This window comes from Epinephelus fuscoguttatus, linkage group LG12 (assembly GCF_011397635.1).
Source record: "Epinephelus fuscoguttatus linkage group LG12, E.fuscoguttatus.final_Chr_v1".
Taxonomy (NCBI): domain Eukaryota; kingdom Metazoa; phylum Chordata; class Actinopteri; order Perciformes; family Serranidae; genus Epinephelus; species Epinephelus fuscoguttatus.
This window is the reverse complement of record NC_064763.1, coordinates 33,828,898-33,838,944: the sequence shown is the minus strand read 5'-3', so window position 1 is coordinate 33,838,944 and position 10,047 is coordinate 33,828,898. Positions and strand designations below refer to the sequence as shown.

Genomic DNA, 10,047 nt, shown 5'->3' with positions numbered 1-10,047 from the left:
TGTGATAATTTAAGTTGAATTAAATTATGACACAAGTATACCAATAAGATTTAATCAATCCCCAGGGGGAAATTCACAAGCTACGCAGCAGTATAAAAAGTAATATGTATGTATATAATACATACAAATAAATTAAATTAGTGAGGTAACATCATATATGTACATGTAAGTAATGCACCAATAAATGTAATTCCATTACATGACATATATTATCCTGAAATGGGCCATTCTGCAAAGTGAGTACTTATATTTTGGTATTTCAAGTATGTTTTAATGCAGAAACTATTTGTTAAATTTTATATGTAGGACTTATACTTTATTTATATTGCTATTTTTATTTAGGTAGAGGATCTGAGTACTTTCTTCACCGCTGATGATGGATAACTTTTAATCAGTAATTTAATTTTAGCAGCTAATTCTTTAAGTAATGTTTTAATAATGTTTATGGCTGTTTCACTTTGTTCCAAATGGGGGCGGTAGAGGGTTTGTTGTGGCCAATGACGTCAATCGATTTGAGAGCCAGACCTGCGTCAAGTGAGCGAGAATACAACGGAAACTGCCCGGTTTCTATTTCAAAATAAAAGCACCGGAAGTGTCTTTTATAAACAAAAATGATAACGTTTCTTTGTGAGAAAGAAATGTCTGAATAAATATATTAGCTAGTAGTGCTGAGAGATAAATTAGGTTAATAAATTTGCAAAGATACTGTCTCTGTTTCTCAATCTGGACTTTCTTTAAAAATGATAACCGGAAGTCTTGTTAGCCTGTATGCTAACACTAGTGTAGCTTGACAGTGGTGTGAGCGCTGAGCAGTCGAGAGAGAAACAGGTTTTTTCATTGTGGCGAGGATCGACTTTACAGTTTGTACAGTTATATAATTTTGTTCTCGTTGGGTGTCTCGGTGGCGTGTTCTTCTCTCTATTGTTGATTCCCAGCCGTTCACATCGGAATGGCCGAACCGAGCGGCAGATACCAGCAGGTATGTGAACACTAACGGTTACTAACAGCTAACACGTTAAAGATTTAACAGCACACGTTAACGTTAGCTGTTAACACTGAGACGCTGCCTGGCTTGACTGAAGAAGCTCACACTCTCTCAGGTGTGTCGGTGGTGTCACCTTCCCGAAAGTGACGGTTTCCTATTCTAGGGTGCCATTAACGTTAATTAGGTCAATTTTGTTCCGATTAATTTCGTTATTTTTTTATCGTGGGGTGCTGGCTGTTAACGGCACGCTAGCTTAACTAACTGACGCTAACGTTGCCTGTTAGCTGTTTAGTTGATGCTAATGCTAACGATACGTGACTGTGAACATGATTTCCTGTTCGGGCGTTTTGTCTCTTATTTCGATTAGGTATATCAGAAAAGCTTTGCCTATATGCTAGCTAGTTAGCATAGTGGTGTAAGGTGGAACTTCATTTAACGTTTCTCGACGCCCTTTTGTGTAGGCTAATGTTGGTGTTTGGTTGGCACATGACCTGCAGTAAGTGGGTGTGTTCGCTGGTCATCTAGTTTAACGCTAACCGCAAAATCCGCCGGCTAACCTACTTAGCAAGGTGCAGACTGTCCTTATTATAAGTCTGCTCATGTGGTTGATGGCAGTGCTCGCTGATGTGCAGACGCATTAGAGACTGCTCTATTAGAAAGCCAGTTATTTCCTGTGGGTGACGAGAAATGTGCCTCAGTGAGGCAGCGAGCATTTAAAGATGGACTGTTTGATGTTGTAGTTGCTGAGAGGTGTTGAAGTGACACAGTAACTTGCATTTGCAGTGTTGAGTTTATAAGCAGTTATTTTTCAGAAGAATTTCCTTGAAATAACGGCTTAATTTTAACCCAAACAAATATTCATCATCATTCAGTATTTGGGTGGAAAATATCAGTAATCTTCCATGTATATTGAGACAGGCCTGTAGACAAAATTTAGAATTTAGCATGTTCAGGTGATCTCACTGACTGAGAAGCTCACTAGAAACTAATTGGAGTTAATTGGAATTAGCTTAGTTATTTGTAAATGTACCAGTTGCCAATTACAGGTTACCACTGTCCCCATTTCCCCTTTAATGTCATGTCATGTGGTGCACACATTTATTTATCCTCTCTGAGAAACTATAAGAAACTATGGGACCTGTAAAATAAAGTGTCACCAACACCAAGGGAAACCTAAGGTGTTGTTAACCTGTAATTTATGAGATTTTCACTGTATAACCGTCTCAGAAAACATCATGGTGTGGCAGTATACAGTGTTACACAGTTACTATTATTATTATCAGTTACAGTGATCCTCAAAGGAATAAAAAAAGACAGATTGTTTGGTTGAACAAATGCTTTATTATAATTGAAACTTAACTTATTTTAAAATGGAAATATGTGTAAGGGGGAAGTTAGCTATGCACACGCAGATGAGATTCTCCATCCAGTTCCTTTTTTTTTCCTCAATACTGTAGATAAATATTCACAGTATGATAGCTGTCCATTTTCATATCACGGTATAGTTTCACAGTATACTGCTTGCTGTCTTACTGCTAACCCCAGCGTTGCAGTCTTACTATTTGGTACTCGGCACCACTTCAATGGTCTTTCCTGGAAACTGACAGTAGGGTTTGGCTAATTGATCATATGAGCTTTGGTTACAAAATCATTTTTAGCTGAATCCAGAGTGGCTAAGTCTGGTCAGTCATGTGTTTCCTGCTTTTAATGAGTGGGTAAAAAAAAGGAGAAATGAAAAACATGTTGTGGTCTGTGCTTTTTTGTCTTTATAATATCCAGATGTGTTTGAAGACATTTTTTGACGTGGGCCCAGTTTCCATTAATCTCTGATCATTTTATTGATGGTCAGTGTGAGTTCTTTAAATAAGCTACAGTTTTAAGATAATAATTTAACACTACACACACACAGTGTGAAGCATCTTTACCTAAAAGCATCCCTCTCAAATGGAGAACAGCGAGTGCTGCTGACACAAGTGCATTATGGCCTTGAATAAACCAGGATGTGGTTTCTCTCTCTCCCACAGCTGCCCAATGAGGAGGACCCAGAGGAGAGTCCACAGGTAGCAGCTGATGCTCCACCCCCGTACAGCAGCATCGCAGTGGACAATGCTGGTAAGACTGTGACTCATCCAAATGTGTCTTTGGTCCCTGGTCATCTGCAATGGTGGTAGACTGGGGAGTGGTATTTGTGTTGGTCTGCACAGGGGTGACCTGAGGAGACGTGGTCCTGTAAGATTTCTTGAGCTGGTGAATGATACACATTTGTGGACTGTTAAAGAAAAACAGTCAAGGTGTTGAATGGGGTATTAATATTGATATCATATAAATAAATTGATAGGTAAACATAGGCCAGAAATGAATGCTTCCTTTGTATCCCAATCATTCTTTGTCCCCCAATCTCGTATGTCCTCTTATATTGGACATCTGCTGATACTGAGTTTGATCCAATACTTACATTGACATAAATGTTGAATAAAAATATGTCTGACACATTGAAAAACAGCTGTAGCCTTCTAAATTTTGGCACGCTTTATTTTTCACGAGCTTTTACATCCAATTTTTGAAGGTCTTGATTAAAAACTATGAAGTTATTGCCTTACATCAGAGAGACCTTTTCAACTCGTTACACTCTGTTTCTATCTTCATTAAAGTTGAATCAATCAACTCGAACTCAGCGGAGTGAACAGATTCAAAGGTCTTGACCCAGGCAAATAAAGTTAAGAGTAAATTATTGATATGATATAAATAGAGAATGCGACTTCCTGAAATTGATGTGAAAGCTGGTTGCTTTTAGAAGGCCTCCTGGTTATTTATAATGGTTGACTCATACATGTTCAACCATCTTATAGAACAGCGGGGAGTCTTTTTAACCACGTTTTATAACCACTGTAGGGGCAGTCAAAAATTTGCTCACTGAGCAAAATCTCCCACAATAGAGATCTTGCTTGTTTGCATGAGCAGCACATTTATTGCAATCTGAAAAAGTCAGTTTGCTGTCAGCGGGGATTTGTAGGAAATTCTACATCATGCATCACCTCCATGTCCCGAGTCTGTTTCCACTTTGAGAGCTGCTTGCAGTGACTAAACACAAGAACAACAACACATGTATAATAGTGGCTTTAGTATGAGCAGTGATATGTAAATATGTGATGCGGTTGCCAGTCAGCTGTCTGCCAATGCGTAATACAACTTTGTATTAGTAAAACTTCAGCCATAGTGTTTGAAACTATGCTGTCTTCACTTCAGCCTACTTTGACTGCAAGGAAGACGGGGCTTTCCCCAAGCCTCCGTCATACAACGTAGCAACGACGCTACCTTCCTATGATGAAGCAGAAAGAACCAAGGCTGAGACTACTGTTCCCCTGGTAGCTGGAAGAGTGAGTATCTCACTTTTTTTCATTTAGCCTGTGGGTACATTCACTATGTACACACACACACGCATATACGCACACACACGCTGTAGCTTGTGCTCAAACATTTCCTGTGTTGTCTGCGAGGCAGGAAGTATTTAGCACCCTGCAATGGAACGTTTTTTTTTTTTTTTTTTCATTCTGTCTATCTGATTGTGTCTCTGTCTTTCCCACATGACTCGCTGCCAACATTTACTGCTGGTTTGAACAAAAGGAGATTCATAAAAATTCAGAAAAACTTTTAGTAAAAACATATTAAAGAACATTGTGTTACATTTTTTCACATATTTGAGCACAGTCTGTGTCTCTTACTATTGTGAACACTTCATTCTCCCAGGCTGCCCTTAACCACCCTTGGTGCACTTTGCACCTGGGTTTATTCTCCCAAAATGTGAGTAATAATTGCAGCATTTAAACATTGGAGGGGGCGTCAGACTAAAACATTTTCTGTTCTGATGCAGTGCTGGCAGGCATTTCATGTATGGGCAGGTATTTATCTTATCCTGTTAGCTACAAAAGCTAACATTTCCTGTGGTACTCAAAGTTGCTATGATACACAGCTGCTTTATCTCTGTATCAGTTATCTCACAGATGGTTAGGTTGAAATTTGCAGTTAAATTTGCCTTTAAAAAAGCTGCAGGTGTTTAGAAAGACAGATGTTTCTAATGTTAACGTTGTTAATGAAAGAGTATTTGATATAAGATGCATTCAAAGTTTCAAAAGCTTTAATGGCATGATTTCTTAGGGAAACAACCATGTTCTTTACAGACACAAAATGTTTGTGTGTGGAAACTATTTCTTTCCCGTTAGTCCTTTTTATTTACAAAGGACAAAGCACACCACATCTTCTGTAAGAGGCTTATTAACTTGCATTTAATGCCTGAGGGACTGTTTGAGACCAATAATCAAACCTCTCATGTCATGGAAGTCATCTCTGAGTCTCTGTCTTATCCATCAGAATTCCACACCTGCCTGTAAAAACGACTGTTTTTTAAAAAAAAGTATCCATTCAGTAAAAAATGAAAGCTCATCTCTGACCTCTAGTGGTCACTGTGATGCTTTGCACCTTGCTGCATGTGGGGCCACCCTGTTTGATTTGCTGGTGTTGTGTTTCTCTGCCACACACTGCCGTGCGCTCAGCAGCAGCCTCAGCACAGGGAGCGCCTGGAGACTTTTGACGATGTAATTCGCAGTTCACTGGAGGTAACTGGGAGGAGTGGGAGGAGAGTGTATGATGAGAGAGGACGTGTATTTGGTGTGTGAGAACGCAGACATACCTGCAGTGTTTATGTACTGAGTAGCACCTCACCCTTCTTGTGTGTTTGTGTATTAAGAGTGCTAGCTCGTGCTTAGTTAATAACGATACAAGATTTACTGGTTCTTCTGATGCTCTGTATTGAATTTGGCTCACTCGAGACCTTTAAGATAAAGTGACAATGATAGTAATTAGATGGGCTTGCTGTGTTGTGATGGTTCCATTGGTCCGTTGGTTGTTTGTGTTGTATTTTCTCTCTGTTGTGAGCAAAGCTTGGTTTCCATCAGCAGGTGCTTGCCCGTGCTTAATCACTACATTGTACTTGCATACGTCTAAATCCAGCATCTTAAATTGGTTGAAATAAAACAAGCTTTATCAAATTAATTGATCTGAAGACTGGAAATAGTTTGAAATAAGTCAAGTAAAGCCCTGGAAAGCTCTGCTACTTCTTGGTTGTGGTGAAATGGTTTTATTGCTTGAATAACTTACTTAATTCTCTTTTTGTTTTGCTCCTCTGTCGCTTATTTTATCACAGGATGAAGACTTTGTGACCAGAGACGACTTTGAAGACGCCGATCAGCTGAGGATAGGAAATGACGGCATCTTCATGCTCACCTTTTTCAGTCAGTTACCCAATCTACTCGCATACTCGTCTTTCATCTTCAGCCCCTCTCTGCCTAGATTTGTGTGGAAATGACTTCCCCTCTTATTTGAGTTACTTTTTTTTTTTGATGGCACATCTAACACCATAATTCTCTTTCCCCTCCATCCTTTGTTCAGTGGCATTCCTGTTCAACTGGATCGGCTTCTTCCTGTCTTTCTGTCTGACCACCTCAGCAGCCGGCCGCTACGGAGCCATCTCGGGCTTCGGCCTCTCCCTAATCAAATGGATCCTCATAGTCAGGGTATGACAAGGAGCCCACACACACAAACACATACAAACATATAAAATATGGTTTTATGTACGCACAAAGAACTCCCAAGCCTCAAACACCACTCTGGTATTTTTATGTTGTGTCTGTAGTGGTTGGCTTGTTGGCGCTGCATCTCAAAGATCTCTTGAGAAGTGCGCTGCTTTTTTCACTGGCTTTTAAAGTGCAGGACTCATTTGAGTGAAACCAGTGCCGGCCATATTTATTCTAACCAGTCATTTCTGACGTTCTGTTGGGTTTCTAGTTCTCCACGTACTTCCCCGGTTACTTTGATGGACAGTACTGGCTGTGGTGGGTGTTCCTGGTGTTGGGTAAGTAGCCAACCTCTAAATTTAAATGATTTTAATAGAGAATCAGAGGGTTTTGTCCTGCTTGTGACACAGTTCTGCTCTCTGGAGCTACATTGCAACGTTGTTGAGGTGAGAGAGACAGTAAATATGTTACAGAATAGTTACAGCTGGATATTTAACTTTGATTATGCTGTTGTTAGCATACAGCACATAGAGGAACAAAGTGGAAGGAGAACAAGTGGTTCACCACAGTAAATTGACATTGTTTTAATGTTTTCTCTAATGATATACCAGTGTTCTTCAACATAGAACAAAAAAGAAAAAAATCAGTTTTTTGACTTTAACAATCGCTTAAGTGACTCAGTGCATGTTAATGGCCATGCCTATAGTGAAAAACCTTAATAAGCCCAGTTTGGACCAGTGATTCATTATGAGACAACATAACATGACTAACAACATGCTAACATGACTGCCTTCTCAAATTTATAAGGTGATACTGTCACTGGGTGCGTCTCCATACACCTGTTTTTATGCACAATTTCAATTTGGGCATAAAAAACCTGAGAGGAAATGCAAAGTATTAAAAAAAAATCTTGAAATATCACAAATAAGTTTTCACACCTGGGGGAGGTGGAACAGTTGGTATATCAACAAAAGGCAAATGTGACTAATTTGCAATGCAAACAGATTCAACAAATAAACAATAAACAAACTTTCTTTGTTGTCTCTGGATAGCTTTAAACATGCTTATGTATGCACACAACTGTTATCAACACTCTTCCAAGAGCCCGTGGCTCTAATACTGGTTGTTCCGAACTCTACTTACATTGGCTGGTGTGCTCTTTGTGACTAATACATCCATTGTTTTCATTTGTTTGAGGTTTGACTGATGTTTTTTTAATTACATCATCTCATTGCGTGCTCTTCTGCAGTGGCACCTGACTGAAGAATTAGTGCCACCTACTGTTTAAATTGATAAATCAATTGTCAGTATTCACATAACAGTAATGAATGGAAGAACATAGGAATTTGCATTTTCTTTTTCAGATTTTCTGAAAGTTTAGTTAAACTTTGCACCACATTTGGATGAAAACCCAACTAATGTCATGTTTACAGTTGGTTGACTTTATCGCAAGTGACCAAAACAATTCAACTTAATTTCCTAGGAATACAGCAGTTTACTTGTTATTGCTGTCTCCCCATGGTAATGTCATCCCCATGTTGCTAAATCAGCTTATTAAGTTAAGTTATATTTCAGTTCCTACCACACAGATGTAACTTTGTTTGATCTCAGATAAAGTTTTTTGTTAGTAGTTGTTTTTTTTACTTTCTTCTTGCTAATCTTAGTTTCATCTCAGCTAATAAGTGCAGTTTTATCTGTTGGTTTTTGTCATATTTATCAGGGGGCCTCATGTCCTTAAACAGTCTTAAATTAAGTTTTTTTTAATATAAGGCCTTAAAAAGTATTGAATTGTCTTAAATATTTTCGGTCACATTACTGTGAAAATTTCTCCAGCCTGACAGACCTAATGACTGTTTCCAATCATTGGACAGATTGAAGAATTGCAATAATAGATAGCATTTATGACCGCAGTGAGATTTTGTTTTCTTTTTACATGAAACAGTTTTTTGTTTTGCTCCTCAGGCTTTTTGCTCTTCCTTCGAGGATTCATCAACTACGCCAGAATCCGCAAGATGGCCGACACCTTCTCCACCCTGCCCCGCACCCGAGTCCTCTTCATTTACTGATCTTACAATCCATCAGTTTCCATCATCTCCCCCTCCCCCTTCCCTTTGCATTGACACACTGTCTGGCTTAATCCAATCAGAAATGGAGAAAAGAACATTTCTTTTCTCTGCTTGACATTTGATTTGGACAATACATCTATTGTCCCCTCTTGGTGTAAAATAGTAATTGCTGAGAAGTCTCTTTAAACCCTTCAGTTGTTAGTGGTGAACTGTCAAGTGCTATTTGCAATTATGAAGTGTGTGATGTATAAATGAATGCCTTATTTACTGTTTTACTGTCTGTTGGTAGCAGCAGCATGCACTGCTCTCCTGCGTAGCCACCAGGGGGCAGTCTTGTTTGTGTTATTTTCCACCATTCCTTTATCAGATGAAGTCATTTGTGTAGAGAGGTGGTTCTCAGCCCAGGGGCCAGTGGGTAATTTTGGGGTTATGGGTTGATTTATGCAGTGTGAAATAATATATTTCAAGTACCGATTTAATGTGCTTTTAACCCTTCTGACCAATGCTTTTTGTCCCTTGTGAAATAGCGTATGATTCAAGACTGAAAAGGGAAAATCATCTTTTGGGTTCAGGACTTAAAAACGGTTGAGGACCACACATAGCAGAGTAGGGGCCGGGTTTCCCCTAGAGCATTTTTTCCTCCTGTATTTAGGAATTGTTCATGCTTTCACATACTGTAATCAGGATTGTTGTTTCCTTATATATAATACATGTATGTCAGCAGAGCTTCTTGGGCTGCCCTGCTCAAGAACACAGTGATGAGGATGAAATAAGCCGATAGTCTGTCACTGGATTCAAATGTGCAATTAGATGATTCTAGTAATTAAATTATTCTGACGCCCTATCTTAGTCACTGGCACCCAATGATCGGTGTCCAGTGAGGAAAAAATTATTGCTTTGCCAGATGTGATTTGGAAACTCTGCCCTGTAAGTAACAAGATATATATTAACACAGGGCTGAGATTTATTTTTTCTTCTTTGACGTAAAAATGAATTATGACAAGAATCGTTCTTTTTATGTTCACCCTCATTATTGTGGAAGTGGAATGATTATTTTTTAGAAGAATTTTAAGTATCTGGTTTGGAAAATGTTTGGAATTAAACTCATAAAAAGAAAAATCTATTTTTGTGTCAAGCTTTTTATCAGATGGTAACAAGCTTCCAGTAGAAAATATCACATGACAAGACACCGGTCTCACTCTGGTCGCAGGATACCACTTCCTGTCAGCTTGCTCGCCACAAGAACTTGAAATTAAAACATTAGAGAAAATTGTAAAGCAAAGCATTTCAAAAGAATCATAAAATTTACAAAGAAGCTTTATTCCCCACACCTTGGGATTATTTTTGTCTCCAAAATACTTAAGTTAGTCATATATTAAGAAATTTGAGAGATCAGGAGATGATAAATTGTTTTTAAACTTAAAGT

At 38.7% G+C, this 10,047-nt stretch overlaps 1 protein-coding gene across 2 annotated transcripts; it reads left to right on the top strand.

The window, feature by feature from the left end:
- The first annotated feature begins 784 nt into the window (after positions 1–784).
- LOC125898459 (NEDD4 family-interacting protein 1-like) lies at positions 785–9,744 on the top strand. 2 transcript variants are annotated; one of them, XM_049592256.1, is made up of 8 exons: positions 785–979; positions 3,010–3,097; positions 4,232–4,362; positions 5,539–5,598; positions 6,186–6,273; positions 6,431–6,555; positions 6,827–6,893; positions 8,518–9,744. In XM_049592256.1, exons 1-8 carry the CDS (start codon positions 950–952, stop codon positions 8,619–8,621), a joined length of 693 nt encoding a protein of 230 aa, XP_049448213.1. In that variant the 5' UTR covers positions 785–949; the 3' UTR covers positions 8,622–9,744. The 2 variants fall into 2 exon arrangements, with proteins under 2 accessions (XP_049448213.1, XP_049448214.1); XM_049592257.1 differs by lacking the exon at positions 5,539–5,598 and having other exon boundaries at positions 787–979.
- Positions 9,745–10,047: the final 303 nt, after the last annotated feature.